The 23,478-nt window shown below is 43.5% G+C and overlaps 2 protein-coding genes across 2 annotated transcripts; one reads left to right on the top strand and one right to left on the bottom strand.

Annotated features, from left to right (window-relative positions):
• The first annotated feature begins 2,374 nt into the window (after positions 1-2,374).
• On the top strand, positions 2,375-4,052 carry ndufb2 (NADH:ubiquinone oxidoreductase subunit B2). Its single transcript, XM_079183428.1, has 4 exons — positions 2,375-2,566; positions 2,749-2,893; positions 3,224-3,299; positions 3,946-4,052. Exons 1-3 carry the CDS (start codon positions 2,481-2,483, stop codon positions 3,296-3,298), a joined length of 306 nt encoding a protein of 101 aa, XP_079039554.1. The 5' UTR covers positions 2,375-2,480; the 3' UTR covers position 3,299; positions 3,946-4,052.
• A 125-nt stretch (positions 4,053-4,177) lies between these two features.
• On the bottom strand, positions 4,178-23,002 carry kdm7aa (lysine (K)-specific demethylase 7Aa). Its single transcript, XM_079183501.1, has 18 exons — positions 22,869-23,002; positions 16,061-16,146; positions 15,486-15,603; positions 14,989-15,149; positions 12,727-12,868; positions 12,453-12,639; positions 12,190-12,352; positions 10,696-10,783; positions 10,476-10,582; positions 10,140-10,231; positions 9,853-9,939; positions 9,268-9,519; positions 9,015-9,136; positions 8,551-8,672; positions 8,348-8,442; positions 7,646-7,854; positions 7,166-7,548; positions 4,178-6,498 (listed from the first exon to the last, which is right to left on the bottom strand). The coding sequence occupies exons 1-18, from the start codon at positions 22,964-22,966 to the stop codon at positions 6,410-6,412; spliced, it is 2,601 nt and encodes an 866-aa protein (XP_079039627.1). The 5' UTR covers positions 22,967-23,002; the 3' UTR covers positions 4,178-6,409.
• Positions 23,003-23,478: the final 476 nt, after the last annotated feature.

Below are 23,478 nucleotides of genomic sequence, written 5' to 3' on the forward strand. Positions count from 1 at the left end.
TAGGACCAGAATCTCTGCTTTTACCACTGGCATGGCTGAAAAGAAGCACCTCCATCAACTACCCAACACAGGAGGAGGCAACTAAGCTGTTATGTAACCCCTTACACAAGAGCAGTATTTTGTTTATTGAACTGATGTTAGGAGGTGGTACCCATTAAACACTGACCATTAACAGTACATCAAGAATAAAGATAGCAGATCATACATAATAAAACACGCACACTAAATCCTACATGTTTGATACATGCAAATATCTGCTTGTCAATAATTCGTAAGATAAACAATTTCACTTCACTCACTCAAGAAATCCCAAATCAAAGCATGTGTAAAATATGATTTGTTTGTCTGTGTTATCAGCTGTCTAGTACTTTCAATTTACAACCCTTTGGATTTATTTAACAACCTCACATGAGCTCTGACATGTTTAACACACAACACAATAATGATTCTAGCAATCTTCCCGACAGCTTTATTGTTGAGTGTAAATCAGTCAGTGTCAAATCTCCACAAATATGTCTGTAGAAATCCCTTTGACATCATTTGTTTGAGAGAGGATGTTCTCATCGTTTCCATTTATTGACCCCTCCCCCCACCCGAAACCGCATCCCCCCGCGCATGCGCATTCGTGCAGGACCGCTGCAAAACCCTGCAAATTGCTGGTGCACGGGCGGCGAGGTTGTTTGAAATAAACTTGCGGGAGGACGGAGGTAAAAGTTGGGCCGCTCGAGCCACCGTCACCCGTTACCCTAACGGAAACGTTCGTAGACGAGGACGCAGCGATGAAACCAGTATTTTTTTCGGAGAGGATCACATTTATCCATGACAGTTGTGCCCATATCCGCGTTTTCGGTCTGAAGATGATCTGACCTCTCTCTTTGTTAAGATAATGACGCACATTTAATTGGAGGTTTAGAAACAAATCGATGAAAATTTGTATTTTTTTTGTTGAGAAATGGTTGGTTTCCGATGACATCATGTAGATAGTGTTTTGTGGGCGGGATCTGAGCTGTGAGGGGAGAGGGGCGCAACCGGAGAGCATCGACGACCAGGCGCCATTAGGTAACAACGTACCGTGTGTATTTATATATGCGAAGAGGCTTCCCGGTGGGTAAAATGTAGATGAGTCGACATAACGGCTTGTGTTTTGCACATGGAGTGGGACATTTGACCGTTTGCGTCTGACGATAAAAACGACTTCCTGTCGTTAAACCACATTTTTACCGTTGTGGACTGGGAACAAGATGGCGTCGAGGATTCCTTTCTTTAAGCGCACGCACGGGTCGAGGTCGCGCACTCTTGGGCGGCGGCACCACCGTGCGCGTTCTCGCCACAATGTTATTATTTCCTGTTTCACATCACGAGAAGATGGCGTTCTTGTTTAAATACACTCTCTTCTCTGTATAACCCAGTTACATAAGCACTTAATGTTCCTCCTCCACTTTTCACACTATACGATGTCGTCCCCTTAAAGAGGATAAACGGTCATATACAACAGTAGATCGCCATTTGCCCGCTTTGTTTTAGCTTTTGACCCCATCTAGTGGATCGTGCAGGCAAAACGGACGAAATTACTGGCAGATATGTTTCCCGTTTTTATCAACGTGATGTATATTTGTTTGTATTATAACCAAGAGTTATTTTGTGTACCTGCCCTTGAGTGTGAAGTTTTATTTAAATAAACAAGTGTTGAATACGAATTGATAAAAACTTGATTTGTTCTGACAATTATGACCTCAGTAATATAAAAAGATGAACAAACGTTGTGACCCAATGGTAGCATAACATAGAAAATAGGTAAACAACTCAGTGTTCCAACTGTTTGTGTCTAAATGAAATACAGAAAACAGTAACTATCAGCTAACTTAGTCAATGCGTGTCATGTTTCAGAGGTGGAAGAAGTATTCAGGTACAATACCACACTGAAAGTACTCCAATACAAGTCAAAATCCTACATGCAAAGCCATATTAAAGTAAAGGTATTTAAGTATTATCAGCAAAATTCAAGTAAAAGTACTCATCCTGCAGAAATAGTCCCTGTCAGTGTTTTACTATTATATATATATATATATATATATATATATATATATATATATATATAAAGTTGTTGGATTCATATTACTAATGCATTAATGTGTATGTTAAAATATAAGTACCTACAATTAGCTATAACTATACAATAAAAAAAACGTTATTATATATTATAATATAAAAACTATAATAAATAATTGACAGCAGAACTCAAAGGGAAAGTCTCTTGGAGACCACACGGGGGCGCTGTATGTTCAAGTTGTTAGCAGATCAACCAATCAGCACAGAGAAACAACGGATGTGGTCACACTCTGTCCAATCACATCCCTCGTTGTTGGGAGGTCGTTTATTGACAAGGGGAGAAGGTGACTCCTCAACGTACAGGGCAGTTCTTCAAGGAAATCTCAACAAATAACCAAAAATAAGACTGGTGTTTTGCTAAATTAGCAACCATGTCTTCTTTTGGGCGGGCGTTGGGAGTCCTTCGGACCGGAAGTCAGCTCCTCAGACGCGGTACGCAAAGAATAACGACCAGAAAGTAAGTATTGTCAAGCCTGCTAGCATCTTTAGCTATAGAAAAACACTTGCTAACACAATGGTAAACTAGAAATATTTAAGTTCTTTAAACATTGAACACTGTCTTAAATGACAGTCTATATTCCAAATGATCTAATATTGCCGTAACAAGGACTTTAATTGTGTTTTTTTATTATGTTTTAGGGCTGGCGGTGGACCGCACATCGAGCCCCAGTACAGGCAATATCCTCAGATAACGAAGAAACAGAAGTTCGAGTCCGAGCTCCTGAGCGGTGCCATGTGGTTCTGGATCCTTTGGCACTGCTGGCACGACCCTGATGCAGTCCTGGTAAGTAAACGTGTACTAGTACACACTGTCCAGCCCTCCAGACACTATACTGCAGGTGGATGCAGTGGGGGAAAGTAACTAAGTAACGTTACAGTGTGGGAAATGTATCTTAAAGCAAAACAATTTTAGTCTGATGAATTTAAAACGCAGAGGAGAAGGAAAGTTGTTAGAATCAGAAAAAGGTAAACCGAAATTAGACTGTACTTAATTTGTGTACTTTGTACTGTTGCTAGTTTATCTACAGTAGGCCATACTGTACAAACCTGACAGGAACAACATCTATTAATTTAAAATGTGAATGTTAAATGAAGGTTCTTGCCTCTTCTGTAGGGTCACTTCCCCTGGCCTGACTCCTCAGCATGGACAGACGAGGAGCTTGGAATCCCAGCAGATGACGAGGAATGAGGTGATTTCTTCAGTTTCCTTTGCTTAAATGAGCACTGGTACAGTAATCAATGGGGACAATCATTTTTACTTCCATAATATGTAATCCAAATGTAGAGAAAGTTTGGTTCACTTTGAAAAACGGTTCCACTTTATCCAAATATTTTATGATGCTATAAAAAGGTTTATGTGCATGTCTTATCATTTATTATCAACATATAAGCCTTTGTTGTTTTAGCTCTCCTTAGATTAGGAATAGAGTTGCACAATATCAATATTTATCATAATAGCAATTTCAACTTAATATAAATGATACACATTATGAAAGATTGCAATGTTGCACTCAGGGATATTTTTAGTTAATTGAAAGAAAACTGCACTTTTAAATGTAACTCCCTCTTTTGTTGGTGCATTTTGTGTTCAGTTGAAATACCTCCCTGTATTTAATAATCAATAGTACCACAAACTACAGCCTCAAATGATCATACAGTTGAATCAACACCTCCGAAACTAAACATTTTAAGTTTCATGAAGGAGGATTTGTGGCAGGACTGTAGTGTTACACTGTTAGTTTAAGATAGGTGTACCTAATGAATTGGCAACAGAGTAGTTTACTTTTTTTCCATTTTGTCCACTGCTGTAAACATTTTGTCATCTTTTGTCTGTAGATCACGAGGGATTCAAGCTGCTGGATAAGTCTTTGTGGGAATCTTCAGGATATTCTGAAAGTCAGTGTTGTACATAGACTAATAAAACTATCTTTAAATATGTCAAATGGGTTTATTTTTTTATATAAAACCACAGTATAATATGGTCTAAACTTTAACATCTACAGTGTTGGATCGGGCTTGACAAAAAGACAGCATATTATTTCATTAGTTTTTTTTTTATTTACACGCAATTTTCGAATTGCAGAAACAAAATGCAATGCATTAACAGTGTCACAGTTAGCCAGTGTTTGTATATTTTAAATCATAAGCCATTTAAATCTGGGGGGGGAAACATAAGAACCAACGCACATAACACAAATGCCAAGAAAGCTGCATATAAAAGCAAAGAAGGGACAGATTGTGTACGATGAATACTACAGCTTAATACAAACCCTGCCTGCGGGCCAGCTCGTGTTTTCAATGACATGACATGCAAAAAGTTCAAAAAGTGTAGTGTAAGAAAAGGAGGAAATCAGTCTGGCAATGTGATTAATGCTATTTTTTTCAGTTGGTTCTTTGTGTTAGGATTACGTGAAACACCACCAGGCCTTTAATGACTGAAGGTCATGTGCATTTAAAGTCAACCTGAGCAAAGCTTTCAAAGTCTCCTGGAATCTACTTGGCAACAGTAAGCCTGGGTGTAAAGTCTCCTAGAGTCCACCTAACAAGCTAACACTGAGCTGAACGTGTGTTAAGAAGCAGTGGGGGACAACAGAAGTTGTAAAAGCTAGCCTAAAGTTACAATGACTGACTGGCTTGTAATTACAACTTGAAAACAAACCTAAGAAACTCCAAAGCAGGAAGTGAATCTTTTAAAGTCTCGAGTGAGTGCTGAGAACATCGTGGCTGGTGGGTTAATCGAAGGTTGTGTCCATGGCATCATTCCCTGAGAGTGAAGAACTGCGCACCCCGAGAGAAACATCGCACATCAGCACTGGAATTTTTTTGTCTTTTTTTTTTTTTTTTTTTTAAGGAAAAATCTCACTCATCCTACTGAAGTTCCCTTCGACCACAGTGGCTCAGAATACTTGTGGGTTGTTTTTTTTTTTGCTAAATGATAACTGGCACTAGTTGAAAAAGCTTCAGGTGTAAATATGGAAGTTCACGTTTCTCAACCTAACCTAGTTTCTATTCGCACGAAGCCCCAACACCTCTAGAGGAAACCAGGACACACGAGAATCAACACTATTCAACTGGGAGAAAAGGGTTGTGACAAAATAGAAGGTAAGAAAAGATTTGTAGATAAATTGCTACTCAACAGAACTCTAAAACATCCACATTTACAAAAAGCATGTGTTAAAGAGGAAAAGAGAAAATTAACCCTATAAAAAAGGAAAAAAAACTCAATAGCTGAGGCTTTAGGGTCAAAATATAATAAAATCATTATCTCTTTCAATTAATAAATACATCATTCAGAATCCATAAAAATAACGTTAAAAAAACAAATAAATTAAGCAGGATATCACACGTCATCCGTCGTCTTCGGGTTTTTTTGGACCGAGCGACTGACTCGTAATTCCTATTTTAAACAAATTCAGAGGCAGCACTTTGAGCAGCTCAGAATCTCCCCTCTATCAAAACATAGTGCAGATTTGAGTATTTTGCACTAAATTGTGCAAGTCCGTAATGCACCTTATTTGGATTTTTCTACAAATAGAAGAATCTGGGAAGAACGCACCAAACTGCTGCCTCTCACTCTTTCCTCGCTCCTCAAAGTCATTATTGCTGGTGTGATTGAGATAAGGGGAGGTGGGGGGAAGACAAGCATGAGTGGAGGAAAGTACAAACAATAAGCACCGTGTAGAAAGTTCAGTTCACCGCGTCCTCCTTAGCACCTCGTTTCCAGATCCAGAGGAAAATAATAATAAAAACTTGCAAAATACATACAGCTCCGTTTCATCTGCTCCTCCGTCCTGTTCAGTTTGTCACAGACAGCAATGAGCAAGTAAAGGTTGTGCGGGGGGGGGGGGGGGGGAGGGGGGGGAGGGTGCTTTCAGCAGAGAGGGGAAATATTAAAATATGATGCGGGTGATCTTGGCATCATTAAGTATTTTAGTTGTTCGTTTGGTAGACCTCCTACATCTCATTTGTCCATTTAAAATGCCCGCAGGAGCTTCAGTCCACCGTTTCCCTGCAGCAGAATGTTTCACAACATGCTTGTCCCTCTCTGCTTCCCGTAGCTCCTTTCTGTTTTGTTCTTAGTGTGCTTGTGGGTGAAGTCGTGCACTTGCTTTATTTAAAATCCAATACCCTGTCTCCTAAGCATGCACAGTGAGCGTGTTGTACGTGTCAAGATTCGTTCGGTTACGGTCGTCCTCAGGCAGTGCGTTTGTCTTTGTTTTTCTGGGAACAAACGCACCAAAGTTTCTTTTGTTTCCTTTTCCTTCCTTCCGCACGCATCATTTTTGAAAAAGTTGAATTGTTACACAAACACACGATTGTGTCCGTTGAGTTTCAGGATCTTCCCCAGTCTCTGCTTGGCTGTGGCCATTCCCTTTTTGGGCCGCTTGCCTGAAAAAAAGAAAAGAAAGAAACCAAAAAGGAGAACAGCATTAGAAATAAGCATAAGGAGAGAATGTGCAATGCACGTCTACTAGTGCTGTAAACAAAGAATATTTGGTAAAGCTCATCACAATTAACTAAAGCACAAGACGACACATTAACAGTCCCCGAAATATAGTTTACCCCGTTTACTATATTCAATATTCACATTTTAGAAACTAAAATCAGTGAATTTCTTGCATTTTTGCTTCAAATGATACATTGAATAAATGTATATCTGCAACAATTCTGATAATCAATCTACTTTTATCCAGTTTAGCATCAACACTGCTCATCAATCCCTCCACACATTTTAAAAAAATCTAAAACGATTCCCATTGTTCCCTTCGAGACATGTTTTAAAATTCTGATTGAACAGAAAGTCAAATTACCAAGTCCAACATATGAAATAGAAACATTTAGAAATGTAAATACTGTTGGACAAAAGATGTCTCTTTTCCACTTGAGTTTGTTGCATCTTAAACTACGACCAGCTTCCCAAATAGTTTCATACATGCACATGTCCGATTCAGATTTAATGTGAGCACAGAGAGAAACTTCAGCAGACGATAAGAAACTCTGCACAGACATCATTCTGCACAGACACAACAAGAAGTAAAACTCTTGACTTCCAAACCTTTTGTGGCCTGATTGCTGATGGGTAGGGGGTTGGGGGCTTGCCTCTTGGACGGGTGCAGCGGTGGAGACATTGAGGGGTCACAGTACTGGTAGTCTGCCTCTGGGCTGCCGCCGTGGCTCCGGCTGAGGGGGCTGGGCAGCCCCCGATTGTCCCAGGCCTCGCTGCTGTTGCCCTGGCTGTCCATCGGGCTGTTGTCCCCTTGCAGTCGGTGCTGGTGCTGCGCCTCCTCCCTCTGCTCCAGCGGCGAGCACTGGCTGGAGTTGGACCACCAGGACTCCTGGGACGAGGCCACCTTCTCCGGCTTGGAGGAGCACAGCAGACCGGCCATAGACAGCATCCCCTGAATGGCCTCTTCTGTGCTGGGTGAGGTAGGACGTTCTCTGCAAGAAGCAGCAAGGATTCGATTATTTACCGTCAAATAACACACGGGGGAGCCATGACGGGACCACGTACAGCATCTTTGACTGCGTTTCTCACCGTTTGAGTGGTTTGTGTTTGTGCCTGAGTTTCTGGCCAGACGGGTCCAGCTCTATGGTGTGGCCTGAGCCTCTCTGCTGAGAGGAGCTCCTCTCCTCGTCATCCTCTTCCTCCTGGGAACTCCCTGAATCCTCGTCAGAAGAGGACGACGATGACGATGATGACGAGGACGATGACGAGGACGACGAGGACGATGACAACGCTTTACGCTACAGTGGAAAAAAGATTTATTAGAAAGGACGCATCAGTTATATCACGAAGAGTCAGATAGACGTGGAGTATTTGTGTGTCCTTACAGCACGCTGTTGCATTTGTAATTCTGTGACTATATACAAAACATTTAATTCATCACTTTCCAGCTTTGACTATTCTGTACCTGCATGCAGGTCTTTTAATTGTGGCTTTGCTTATATTGTGTCAGAGTGATTTATGCATTCCATGTGTTGTATTTGTAGCTGACAGAATCTGTCTGCTTCTGTGTTGCATTTTTTAATTATGTACTATGTGACATTTAACATAAATATCCTCTTCTCTTTCTATTATTACTCTGCACGCTTTTAAGCTATTTCAATAACTTTCAATTAAAAGGTACGTAAACATTGTGCATTTACAGCAATGTAATTTGCTCTGTCCATGTTAAATAAACCAATACATGAATTAATTAAACACATAATCAATAACCCATAACACATAATCAATAACCTCTGAGGGAGAGTCGCTGTCTGAATCCGTGTCCGACACACTGGAGTGTCCGGAGACTTCTTCCCTGAGTTCAGTCTTCACCCTCTCCAGACCACCTGAGAAACAGAGGAGCACCGTAAGTTTAAGACATTGATGATGACCCTACAATGCTAAAATATACGTTTAATAATTATAATAAATATTAACAGCCCCTGGTGACTTACTGAGGAGTGTGGGTTTCTCTTGACTGTCCTGTGTCCTCTCAGACTTCACACAACTCTTTGGTGGGCCAACAGACCGTTCACCCTCCGTCTTCACCGGGCTGCTGGCTGCTCGCCTCACATCTCTACACACACACACACACACACACAAAGATCCAAACAATATAATTTCACCATAAAATATAAAGAATCTGAGCTATAGAATAGAAAGATTCACATCAGTAAACCTCTTTGTCTCTTAAAAACAACAGCAATTGAAGTTTTCATTTCCTGTTTCCTGTTATTGTTCTTTCTGACTCTAGTTTCTAGTATCATTTATACTAAGTTATCAAAAGCAGTTCTTTGAGTTTGTGCCTAAGACTTTCTCTGGAAGGATTTTACATTTACACAGAATGAATGACCGCCAAGCTTTTACTTCTAAGAAGCACAAACATCGCTGTGTTGACCAAAGAGAAGTGAGCTTTCACCTGATGATTCTGCCGTTGACCAGCATTAGCCGTAGGTGGTTGTCCTCTAAAGACTCCGCCGCTGCTGATGCAGTTGACACTTTGTTGAGCTTCCCACGGACCTTGGCACAGAAGGCAGCATCCTAAGTAGAGTAGATCAGCCTCAGTCAATAAACATAAACCATAACATCTTTTAGTCCATATGTTTAAACTAAAAGGAGCATCTACAACATTGCTTTTTAAGTGCCACGGTCAGTAATCACTGCCTGCTCACCTCCTCTAGCGGTCCCACCTCCAGCCTCCTCAGCACCTCCCTGGTGTGCCGCTCTAAGATGTCCAGGTTGGAGGGCATTTTGGGGGCCTGCCGCTGCTGCTCCCGCAGCCGCCTGGCGGCCCTTCTCGCCTGCCGGGCCTGGCACAGCTTATCCAGTGTGGCGCGGGTGGCCGGGCAGGCGCTTGATCCAGATGCTGCTCCACACCCGATTCCCTGAGATTTCACTGGCTTGCTACCACCGACTGGTTCCTCCTGATCATTTAAACAAAGCATAATGGAGTCACGTTTCTACCAAAACTAATACGTAATTTACTGGTTCACAAGTTCACAAATTGCCTTCAAGAAAATACAGCCCACATTTAAACATAATTGTTTTTTTAACATTAGAATTTGCTAATTTAATGAGCTTGTGAGACGCATTTAATGACATTTATTTTCTTCACTAATCGAATTCCTTTACAGACAGTGTGTGTGTACTTTGCATATTCCAGTTTATGTTTAAAACCAGAACCGTAGCTCCTCTCTGAGCCGACATCAACACCTGCATCAGGCTTAAAAAGGTCCAACCTTCTCCTATATCCTCACCTCCAGGTAGCGGATTTCCTTGGTCAGCTCTTTAATGAGATGGTTCGGCCTGATATGGTCTGGTACCTCACTGGTGGGCTCAGTCACCTGCAAAGCCACAGCGGACCACATTCAGACAGGAGAAGGGAACAGACAGAAGCCTGTTGTTGGCCACTGACACACATCCAGGAGATAAGAGCAAACAGTGGGGACGACTGCGGAACAATAACCATCTGGACTGTGGATATGCGAGGCGGAGTCAGGTGCAGCTATACGGAGACGATGATGACCGTGAGAACACTGCTCACCTCTCTTTTCAACCAGGTCCTCAGAGCACTGATTAAAGCCTTGACTCCCTCCACTAAGTGCGTTGGTGGCGGACAGTTGTCCTCTCGTAGCTCTGGGAGGAAAAAAACAAAGTATTGAGCGTTTCTTTACGTTACTTCTTCTGTTGAAATGTCTTTTTAAAAAAAAACTATTGTCAGAGTTGAAAACAGAGCCATTTATGTCACATATATGAGGGGATGCTCCTACTAAACATTTGCTTTATTTGTCTTTATTATCCCGACAGGTCAGATAAAACGTATAGCTTTTACCTTACATCTAATATCACGTGTTTTTGTACATATTATCGTTTGACTCACCTTTTAGCGTTTCCAACAGGTTTTTGGCCACATACCAACAGATGGCCTCGAAGTACGGAAACTTAAAGAGGTCTGGGGTTTTCAGGCGACGCTCCATTTCATAACACCTACAAATCAACAGATGAAAACACAAAATCTGTTTTAATGACAAAGCAAATATGTTTCTAGACTAAATAAAAATAAACATAAGTCATTTCTTTGTGTTATCTGAGCTGTTTACCTGAGCTGCATGCCAATATTGAGGTTGTGAAGGAAGTTCCCTCCAAACGCCATGCAATCCTGAGAGGTGAGAACCGCATGGATCCATCCTGTAGGGGGCGCCAGAGTACTGATGTTTACACAACTCACCCACAGACCGACTCACCACAACTTAAAGAGAAGACAGCTAAACTGACACCTTAATAGTGGGCACTTGATCACATACGTACTCATGGGGAATCTGCATGAATATATGTAGATATTCACAGCACGTAAATGCCTGACTGTGCACTAAAGACCCATATGTGTACGCACAAAAAACAACTTCTTACCCTCCTTTAAAAGACTTTTAAAAAAAAGATAAGGTTGTCTATTGCAATGATGTGCTCCCACTCAGATAAACAGTGCTCCTTATACAACACAAAGTGAGAGAAAGCAGAGTCTGGGGGTGGGTGTAAGGCTGATAGACAGGCCTGATAATGCACCGGTTGACTGACCTACTGTGCTCTCTGACCCCCACTTAATTCCCACCTCTCCACACCCTCTCTGCCCAAAAGCGCTCTTTTAAAATGCTGCTTGAGCCTGCTGAGAAAGCACGACTGGAAGAATGATTGAGGACATCCAGCCGTTGATGGGCTGAACGGAGCTTTGTCTGTCCGGCTGCACGGGGAGAGCATAGGAACTCCGTCGGCTTAAAGAAGTCCATTGAGAGACTGATGGATGGATAATAGTATGACTGGAGACATTAGCTTCACAAAGCACGTCATATTCACTTAGTGACACGAAACACAAACATCTTTTTAGTCTGGAAACGCAACTTCTAATTACCGACAGCAGCGCTGCTAGTTAAAGGAATGCAAGAAGGAAAGCTGTGATCTACAGCGTCACCGCTTCTTTCATCATATTACATAAGAGCACTGGTTCTCTTCATTTTTCCATTGAAATTATGATCATTAAGAACTGTTTGGGTTGTTGCTCAGGAAGACATTCCTCCTCTGTTATTTTCCCTTGGCAATGATAGAGGACCTTCCAGAAGCCTGTATTTTCCTGGCAAGAGCCATGGGAAGCCTAATTATTTTAACTTTTGAATGTGAAAAGACAAACAAATCCCTACAACATGTCAGCCGGGTTGGTGCAGACGGGATAGTCCTGCAACCACTACGATGATACGACGCTAGTGACACGTGTCCGAGTGTCCGACAGTTGTTGAGCTTGGAAACCACAAAGTAGGAGATCATCCAAGAAGACTCTAAGGGTGACCAACACCATGATTTTGTGACTGTAAATTGTATTGATTGTAAAAACAATCATTGAAAAGGCTGTTTTTCAGGACCTGAACACCTTCTTGGCGTTAATCAATATTTTTGATGTTTTACAGGACTTCAACCACGGCACAGAGACGGCTCTTGTTTGAAGACCTCCATTAGAACAAATGTCAGCACTGGAGCTCTTTCAGCTCTGATGATCAACAGTCGCATAAAAAACACTTCACACGAGCATAAACATCACCACAGACCTGTCGGGATGAGCAGGGTGGTTCCTCGGGGCACGACACACTTGTAGCACTTTTCCACTTTGTCCCCAAAGAACACTTCACTCTGATTGGGCGAAGAGCTCCATGCCTCATATAGTGCAAGGTTGGCGGGAGTGGGCTTGATCAAGTAGAAGATCTTCTCACCCTGCAGAGCAGAAGAAGAGGAGGAGTTAGATACTCGGCCCACTTTAAGGACACTTTGAGGGTGCGAGTGTTTTGAGCGTGGCAGCCGTGGTGACACTCACCCAGAGAACGTGGTACCAGACAGAAGTGCCTCCGAAGTCTATGTGGAAATCTGTGTAGCTGTCCTTGACCCCCATAAGGCAGTACTTCTGGACAAAGGGCTTGGGGAAGAAGGAGTCGTCGGGCCAGTAGTTCTCTACCCAGGACATCTTCTGAGCCACGTCAGGAACCTCCACCAACTCAGACATCCTTAGTGGCAGAAACAAAAAAGGAAGGTTAGACTTTGAGAAAGTTGGTTGTCTAAATATAGGAAAATGTGTTTACTGGAACCCTTACTTGGTGTCGGAGAACTCCAGGCTGATGAGGTTGAGGACCTTCGGTCGATGCGGGCTGGTGTAATACTTGATAAACTCGCTGAGCTTCATCTTGCTGTCCGCCTGCCGTGCCACGTCTATCACATCGATGACTTTGTTGCCACCTAGATAGGAGATACATACCATTTAATCTACATGATATATGGAGAAAGTACAGTTGTCAGTGACTCCTGAATGCAAAACATCTTCAACTTTTTTTAATTGGCTGGCGAGTGGGCGTGGGGTTGACTGGGGTCAGCAGCCTGCTGGCATCTCCATGTGCTTTTAGAGATCAAGCCCTGAGGGAAACTGGCACCAATATGGCAGCACGGGGAGGGGTAGTACAGGGAGGCAAGCGAGACAATCTGTCAATCTGTCCAGACCACCGGTCCCCGGGGAGGAGTGGGTGGAGGTGAGAGGGCTGCTGTGTTCAAAGCAGATGTATACGTGCGTGGGAGACCTCGAGCATAGAGGTAAAGACGCGTCTTGCTGTGAGAAAGAGCGTGTGTGCATAGGCTTCATGTGGTGTGTTTAAGAGACAGAAAACAGCTGCTTTAAAAAAGGGAAAAAGAAGCCGAAACGCAGCTAACAGTCGGAACGCTACAAATCACACTCTGGTGACACATGGGGCCGGAAGTAGGACCGGGGTGCAGTGTGTGTAGCGAGACAGCTGCTTGTTGTATTTCACCCACACCCCTCCCACTCACCTTTTTCTTTTTTATTACCCCTTTGCCTGTTCTCCCCCCTCACTCACTCACTCACTCACTCACACACACACACACACACACACACACACACACACACACTTGCACCTCTGAAGGCCCAGCTGGCCAGCGTCTGATGACAGAGAACAGCTGGAGTGAGACAAAGCTGCCTGGAAACCGCACAACGCCAAGCTCACAACACCAGCTCCACAAACCCAACAGCAAGACAAATACCACAAACACAGCTCGAGACACACAGTAACGTTAAAGAGCTCATTAACTAGAAACTCATTCTTAATGCTTCCATTTAAAAACAATTTAAGGTCATATATTTTGTATTAATCATCAATTTATACAGCAAAATCCTCAACTCTACACTGCAGTTTTCAGGTCTTTACTATCACTATAGCATTGCACCGTTTATTATTGTTACTATCAAATATTGAAGGTGCATTTGTTTTCTTTCCTTATATTTTGTATAATAAACATGTTGTATCATAGTCCCATCTGTGACCTCAGCGCTGCGTAATTCATCCACAAAGCGTTTCAGAGTCAAACCTTGTGGGAAAAAGTCAAAATGCTGTTTCTCAAGCGTTATCCAGCAGCGTCTTCAAAGGTAGTTTTGCGATCCCCCAGATGTGTACCGTCTGCCTGGAATAATAAACTATCTGCCGGGAGTCAAACCGATGCTTACATCCAGTATTTCTACAGAGAAACTCTTCATCGGCGGAAGTATGTTAAGTCAGCTGCAAAGACATTTGATCGTTGTGGGTCGACATCTGTAAAATCAATAAAGTACCTTAAAACATAGAACTTGCTGTTGTGTAGAGAGAGCGAGAGAGCGATTATATAGTTAAACCAGCATGTCCCAAACTTGACATCTTTTTACGATAACGTTTGTATTGAACCCCTCTGGGATCAATCAAAGTTCAGTCCTATCATTAAGACTTCCACTGATCACTCATTGATGCTCTGCCACTCGGCCCGATCATTAGCTCATTGACTATGTTGACTACACTACCGTTTAGAGACCCTAGAAGACACCAGCGTTCACTCATGTTGTCCCATTATCTCCAAACTAAGAAATGTAACCCGACACCCGGTCCCTGCTCACAACACCTGTGCCTTGGCTTAATGCTCAATAGGGCATGGGAGGGAGCGATAAAGTGAGACGGGGAGTCTGTAATCTGAACTTAATGATAAAAACACCAGCGGGCTTGTTAATGGGCTTGTAATAGGAGCCGGGAAGTGGCAGGACGCTTCGACAAGGAAGCGTAGTGTCAGAGAGAGGGTAGTGAAAGCTTAGCCATCGCTCATTTAGAACTCATTCAGCCATCGCCTGATGCCCGATAAGTGGGTTAAAACCCCATGAACCTAGAAACCTGTTCTTATTGACACACAGATGGCGCCTGCTCAGCGAGGGCCACTTAGCAGGCTGGAGTTTGGGTGGTTTCATTAGCTTTTAAGCAGACCGAGGCTACCGTGCCTTCCACCATCCGTCCACGAAGGACAACCACGGGTTCTTTATGAAGTGTCCTTACCCACGTACTGCTCCACGTCTTTGACAGAGAACGTCGGGACCGGTAGTTTGAGTCCCAGGCCCTCCATCTCTGTGACCACGATGGGGTAGCTGAAGCCGTGTCTCTCCAGGTACCTGGTTGTCACGTGCTCTCCCTTCATCTGCATCATGATCTCCTCACCGCTGAAAACAAGATCAGAACAAGTTCAGTAAACGCAGTCAGTTGTAGCTTCAGAGCCTCCACATGTAGGTGCCATTTATACACTGCAGGCTACACCGCCTCCTCAAACACGTAGCCACACGTTACAGTTTCACAGCGACTACGAAGACACCATGTGGAGACGGCAAGAACTGTGATGTGATCCATCAATGGCCATCAACGTCATGAGCTTCAAGTGTTAAACCAGCTCTATGAGGACATCATTATCTAGTTCAACAGATGGGAAACGAAGCTTAACCCCTGGTGGTTGACATGTCAAGTGATTTATAAGTATTACATGCGTCTATATTGATATCTACCTGGCGAAGGTCCTGTTCTGGAGCTCCTTGACGAACACCGAGGTGCCAGCCTGCACCGGCTTCGATCCATCGTCTGGCTCCGTGTAGTCGTGCCTGTGGCCGTTGTTGCGCCTTTTCACTGCAACAAACAAGAGACACCTGAGGTTCACGGGGGTTGCTTCATGCTAATTTCATTATGCAGTTGCCCTGTTGAAGCTTGTCCTTTCAATAAAAGTGGTAAATTACGCACGTCACCGACATTAATTCACTACTCAACACCCTGAGCTCAGAGATGGGGCTGGAGGGGCTTGTCCAATCGAAGTGGAGGGCTTACAACACCATTCAATTAGCCTGTTAATGTCTGCCCTCTGGGCTGTCTCTGGGCTGTCTCTGGTTGACCCATCCCCCACCCAAACTTGAGTCACACTGCAGAGGGTCTCTTTTCCCCCGTGACCAGTCAGACTTACAAAGACAGGGGTGGGAGGGGGAAACTGAGTGGAATCAGAGGACAGTTTTGATGAATGGGACACATGTTAGGGCTGAGGTAAGAAACCAGAAAAAGAAACATCACAAGAATGACAAATAGCAGTACTCACTCAGGGAGGGTCCGTGTACAACATCACAGTTGGGACAGTGGTAAACATCGATATCCACGGCATGATGCTCTTCTACCTGCACACAGCTGGAGATGGACAGGAGACGCAGTTAGAACGAGTTCATGCTTCTTCCAACATGTTTAAACACGATTCACGATCTATCCCACAAGCCTATCCCATAGAATATATTTCAACTGCAGCATAGCTTACTTGGTGTCAAAACTCCTGCCCATAAAACATGATTTGGAGTGTTGACTAACACTGTGGGGACCATTGATTTATTGTATCTGAACGGGACAAGTTGACATACAAGTTTATGCCAAACTGTCAAACATCGTGTGCGTTACCAGAGGAGATGTCAGGGGTCACAGTTTCAGGATAAACAAACTGAGATTGTGCATGTTTGGGTCTGGAAAATATCCTTCGCTCTGATCAATTTTCCAAACAAATGTTCGACAACTGCAGCCTCACTGGAGCAGGAAACCTCAAGCACATTTCAAAGCCTTTGCACAACAATCATGCAACGGCACTAGCATGGTGCAGGCCCTGGTTAATGCCACGCCCCCTTGCAATTGCAGTCATAATAATCTCAATTACATGTATTTTCAAAATCACTCAGCAGCTACCAGTAACCGTCTTGGAATAAACATGAACACTCCCAAGTTGGATTAACGGGAGGTTCACCCCGTTCTCCCGTCATTATGTGGCCGCAGAATTGGGTCAAACCCTTGGCTGAGGATCAACTGCTTGCACGGATAGTGAGGTTTGTTATGGCTCTCGCCCATGAATCTGCAACAGCGTCACTAATACTGCTACCCCCGACTATCCCGCAGCAGCCAAACCACAGGCACCAACACACATGGAATTCCTCTGTCGCATACCGGAGCAACAGCAACCAAGTTCCCATTCAGCCTGAATGGCTATTTAGAGTTAGAAAAAAACTGCATGTTTGTGTGACTTGAGCACGTGCACAGGTGACTTTTATGGTTAAGTGATGTGAGGGAGAGGTCACACACACACACACAAAAGGACCCTCTGTACTCAACAGGCCACCATAATGCTCATTTTAAAGGGATTTTATTGATGAAAATGAATAAAACCTGTTCTACGGGATCATAGTGTATGTCCCCACATGACCTGGAGATAGACGTTCATTATGCTTTTCATGCTCTTTGTTTACTTGCTCAGACACTTATTGGTGTGTCCATATCTACGCACGAACATCAACACAATAAAAACTTTGGATAGACTACATGCAGTTTGGAAAATCTGATTAGAAGCCAGTCAAGAGACGCATTCAGAGCATTCATACTGTTTAGTTACTACTAGCACGATCAGACCAAGCTACCGTCCTAATCTGACATTATATTTTTAATTATTTCACTTCCACTGCTTGATTTTAACTCGGCTAATTAAGAAACATGTCGCTAAGCCCCATTAGCATTGCGATGGTTGACCCTAAGAAGTAAACAAACCATATGCAAGCATAACAAAACTGCAAGCACACTGACATGAAAGTTAAAACGTGTCATCTTCAAACCATCTTCGAGCCAGTGGAAGCTCCAGTTTGACAGCTAGCATAGGTTGTAAATGATTGATTTGTGGTGGATATATTGTCTGGTTTGGAAAGGTGAACGCCTGCAGGAGGGACAGAGCTGACCCCAGCCTTCCATCCGCTTTGATCTACAAGAAATTGCAGCAAACTGTGTAAAAGGAAATAAAGCCGAGGGGCCATTAACTCATCAGGAAGTGGTGAGATTGTGTGAATGCTGGCCCCATTCACCCCGGTGCACTAACAGGATATAGACAGTAGCTGCCTCGCTCCGATTTACCACATGTAACCTGCTGCTGTTATTTGCTGCACTGCAAAAATCGTGTTTGTCATGCTGACAATTATATATAATTATATATATTATATTTGCCATTAAGTGGGCTTTTAAGTTGTATTATTCACAAGTTATTTCTTGCCTCCAACATCCATAGAAAGAAAAATATGAAATGGCAAAAAAAAAGCTAAGAACTACTGCTGCTCCTGCACGTCAGCAAAGCGGGTGACCAACAATAAGAGTGCTTGGCTGCAGTGTTAAGCCTCGCTCGTGTATCAGGAATCTTGGTTCACATGTGGCTGTTCACTGGAGGAACGCATGAGTCACAGCTCGCTGCCGCCGGCCCACGTCGGGCTCAGCCGAGGTGACCTCGTTGTCCTCATCTCACTCGGTACTTTCCTTTATGTAATACCACAGTGGGAAATCAGGGCACTGTGCCACATACAATGGCTTGACTCAGCTAACGTGTCAACCTGTAATGATTAATGCATAACAAGGCGCTGAAGCTGGTGAAACTGTGTGGACCTGGAGATAGAGAATGTAAAAAGAGGGGGGAGGAAACTCAACTCAAAGGGAAACGAGGGCCAAGTATTTCCTGCCTTGCTCAGGCTTGATGATGTATTGCATCACTGCGAAGTGTGCAAACACTTCTTGCGCCAACGTGAACCTCATTCCTCAGTTACTCGGAAAGCAATCGTGGCGAGGATCAGATTGGAGGCAACTGAACGGGGGTTGTCTAAATCCTTAATGACATTATCACATGTACTGTACGACAACAAGAGCGTATTGTGGTCGAGGGTGACGCAGCGTACAGTAGCCAATGTGTCTCACAAAGATAAAAGCCTCGCCAGACTGGAGACAGGAGGGTTATTCTGTGACGGCATTGCAGCAGATTACCAAGCAAAACATCCCTTCCTGAATAAGAGGAGATGTGTGTACTTGGCTAAACCCCTGCCATCAACAGCCCCTCTCCCTCCACTTCCTCTCATCAAGGGCCTCCTTCCTGTGTGACTGAGAGGGCTTATTCATTAGTGCATGCACTGTGAGGGGTTCATTGTCCTGCATGATCAGTGCAGAAACACAAAAGCCTGGAGGCGGGCATCTCCATTATTTTCAGCTCTAAATAACCGCTCTACATGGGGCGGCGACACGCCTACATTAGGGAACTGGCAGATCCCTAATGGATGGGTGGTAGAGACGGAGATAGAGAGGAGATGAGGGCAGTTAAACACACCTGGCTTTCTTTATCTGCCCCCAGAGGAGCACCTGACTCCTCCGGCTCTTTTCCAAATACACTCAACCGGAGCTTACATAAACAGCGCTGGACTTGGATGGCAGCAAGAGCCACTGAGCCCTGACAGACGGATAGGGATCTGTCATTTTGGCTGTACCGGTTAAATCATTTCAGCTCACTGTGCGTAAAAGCGACCCGACATCCCCGCAGTGGTTACAGCTTGAAAGAGACCTCTCTGTAGTCAGAGCTGGTAAACAACAAAAGAGGATCGCTTTGTTGTTTATGGGGCGGCAGGGAGCCTCGGGGAGGTTTAACAACTTAATCGTTTTGGGTGCAGGTTAGAGTTGCGCTGAGGCTCCGAGCACTGAGGCTCTACTTTCACACATGTCTTCAACATGGTTGTCTTAAGGGCCTCAGTTCCCCAGTAAAACCTACAAAGTCATCAGTCTCTTGTGACTGTCTGCTGCTGCAGTCCACATTATATTTCACTCGGTCTTCACAGTTTTTCCATTGATTTGGATTCAACATGGCACAGAGAGATCCAAATCCACACCCAAACTAAGTTGAATACCATCTATAACGTGCTTACTTTAATATCATAATTCAATCTGACTGCCAATCAATATACAAGGTTGTTGACCCCCTAATCAACATTGATCAAGCTGGCTGTAACACGGTTTACCTCCCCCCAGGGTCAGCCTGGCTAATGAACGTAAACATAGCTTTTAACAGGAGCTGTGAGGCAGCTCTTTATTTTGGTCAATTAACTAAATCAGACATCTAAACAGATGATCTGAAACATTTCTTTCATGGCCAACCACGGTAAAAAAAGAAAAGAAGAAGAATCCTTCCCCTCGTTCACCCATCCACTTAACGTAAACACTAAAAAGGCACTCTGTAGAGGCTATCCATCTCTCTTTAGTGTGCTCACAATCTGTGCGACATTGACGGATCGTGCATTGAACTTGGCGAGCCGGAGCGCCCATCAATCACTCCCCCTGTCCCATTGAGCCCCGCTAGTCTATAGTCACCCCCACCGTTTGTACCTAAACCAGACGGGCTTGACTGGAGTGGCTGACACCTTACAGCGGGTTAAACCCTGTGATCCGACGTGACCCAGTGAGGGTTTCCAGCGAGCCAACATCCACAGTGTTGACGTAAATTGGCATCTTTAAGCACGGGAAACAGTCCATTTACAAAAGCAGGCCTTGTAATTAGGTGAGGCTCTAAATGGTAAATACCAGGGTTCAAACTAACATTTGTAATCTAAACCATAGGCTCTGGTAGTGGGTTTCTGTCCCTAAAGGAGTGCTTGAGGGCAATGGTACTCAACCTATGATGAATCAGGGTCGCAAGAGGATTGAGAGGATAGAAGAAAAAGTATGTTTATGATTAATCTACACAAACGTGTCATTTTTAAAAAAATCGTGGATAGTTTTATAGCTTCTAAAGATTAGCGGTAAATCAGTGTTTGTTTGACCAGTTTCATGATTCATAGACGTATCAAACCTGTGATGAGCAGTCACACATAAACGTGTATAAAAATGTATCCCACGACTTTTAAATTGTACGTCATAAAAGTCTTATTTGTGGGTCCCTGATCGACCAGGGAAGTGTATCTGTATATTGTGAGAAAGACTCAGGGGCCATGTGTTTCAACACAAGAGGCTACATATGCAAGCAATTAAGAGCACCGTATCAACACGTGATCTCTTTGCTTTCCAGTTCACCTCACTGATCACTACTCCAAAACAGATAAACCACAAAGTGTTGTTCTAACAATGCCCACATCCTCATCCGGTTAAAGTCTCAAGCTGTACTGTGTACCGAGATACAGGTGATTGAAAACAGGCAGCGAGACAAAGTCCCCCACACAAACACAGCTAGCAAACTGACAACCAGGCGCCGGGAGGTTGAGCTTTCCACTCCATCGGCGTGCCATCGTCCACAGCCAGAGAATATCCCCTTCCTTCTGGCCAGCCTCGTGGGAAAGAGACAGGAAATGTGGCTGGTTTTGGAGCTCTGCTCTGTGTGTGTGTGTGTGTGTTTGCTGATTAGTCATCAATGGGGGGGGGAAGCTCCAACATTTGTTCCTTTACTTGCTGGCATATGACACACAGCCAGCCAGTCTTGATTCGCCACAAATTCTGGCTGCCAAGTTTTTTGGCAGAGCACTTAATGTGGTTACGCAACGGCTTCCGTCATTCCAACACGAGCAAAAAAACAGATTATTGTATTCATAAACAGTTGCTGTGGAGATACGCCCACATAGGCTGATTCAAGGTATTCATACGTCTTCAATTTTGTCCAAGTCGTTGACGGGCATTGCAGCGTGAAAGTTAAACAACATCAGCTCTTTCTGGTTCTGGTCTGACAGGTTATTTGACAACAATAATGTCCAATACAGTACAATGAAATCTTCTCTGAAACCTTCTCTCTCAAACAGAACAATGAACAGTCACCTCAGCAGGCTTCATAGTGCTCGATGAAGGTGTTAAACCTAATCATTCAATAGAAATAACAATCAACTAGGTCACTGTCACCCCCAAACCAGTACAGAATGATCTTGACCCCACTGCGTAGGGTGTTCATCACCGTAACCGGTGTGGACTAGAACATGCTATCTGTAATCTGACGTTGTATTATGAAATACATGCTCAGACACAAAAAAAGGCTTTATTACACAACAACAAAATAGTCATTATGATTTCGACAGCCATAGCCAACCCCCCCACACACAACATGAATCATAAAGGGTATCTGCAACACCACTGGTCCACTTATGTAGTGAGGTTAGGACATTAAAAAAACGAGAAAATAGGACAAAACACGAGCATAAGCAGCCCAGGGACATGCGTCTGTCTGGTACCTTTAAATAATCCCCCTGTTCACCACTAGGGGTCCCCTGCCATGTGCCTCCTCTGCCTTAAAGGGGGATTTAAATTTCTCAAGCTGTCAATCAAAAAGCCCCGACCATAACAAGCTCCTTGTTCTCAACCTTGTGCTTTCTTAAATGTAAACCACCAAAAACACATCAAAATAACAAAACTACAAATTACATACACATCTCTATATTGGTATATATATATTCAAATATAAAGTTAACTTGTCAGATATAACAATAACCTATAGATGTACTCTAAACAAAATAGAAGTTGTTTGGGGAATGTAGCTCACGTAAATTAAGTTTTAAGTAACGTTACATTTGAGATGTCTGTGGCTGCCATTACCTCGAGTGACCTGTCGTTAACTTAAGCCCATTTGCGATTTATAAGCCACAAAGTGGTTGAACGTTAACTGGATTTTAATCCCCTAAAATCAACATTACACTTACATCTGAAGTGACTACAAAGATGTGGTAAACATGCAGCCTTTCTATGTCACGATGACTGACACCGCTCTCCTGATAGATCGACATACTAGTAGATATAAACTATTTTCTATGGGCTCTATTTGCGTCAATAACGTTCATTATCAACATAATTATATACACTATGTACACGCCATGTGTTTGTAGTCTAATTGGCAGGAAAACCGACAAATTTCAAGCCGCTTTCAGAGAGAGAAACCTTACTTTCTTTCTCAAAAGTCGTGTCAATAGACGGTTTAAAACCCACCGCTAGCGTTAGCATGCTAAGTTAGCTTCCAGTCAACACCGCTCAGAGAGCCGTCGCCTTTCTTCAATAAACTCTCAGTGTTTGTCGCTTCTAACGAGCCGCGTGCCTTAAAGGCATCATAGCCTACGTACCTGCCGTGGAACCAGTCTTTACAGATGTCGCACTCGATCATAAACCGGCTAACATCGTAGGGCTGCCGGCAGACACAGTACAGCGGGGCCGCCGCCATCTTCCTTCTGTCCCCAAACAACGCAGGAATGAAGCGGGCGGGGCTTTAACCCACCGTCCGGAAACAACCCGAGTTTACCCGAGTGTGCACGAGGTCCTCCATTCTACGCGATCCCACGTCTGACGTCAGTTTCCAAATTATTCATTTCATTTGGTTATGTGGGCACACCAACAATAGACACAAACTTTTTCTTTTTACCAACAAAGGAATGACATCATTATACTGTTTTGGGAATTTTGTCAAAGTTACAATCTGAGATTTATGTTCAACAAAATCGGATTTTTTTTAGGCTAAGTAAAGGAAAATGGTGAGCCTGTTTCACTATATATTGTTCAATATTGCTGTAACTTCAATCAAGGAGATGAACAAAAATACATCATTGGATATGTTGTTAGGCCATGTGCAAAACATGTTTTAGCGGACTGAAACTATAGCGTCAAGTACATTCTTCCAAATGTGCAGCATCAGCATTTAACTCATCAGTAACCTAAAAGAGCAGCTGATGTGATGCA

The sequence above is a fragment of the Pholis gunnellus genome (assembly GCF_910591455.1).
Source record: "Pholis gunnellus genome assembly, chromosome: 22".
NCBI classification, from domain to species: domain Eukaryota; kingdom Metazoa; phylum Chordata; class Actinopteri; order Perciformes; family Pholidae; genus Pholis; species Pholis gunnellus.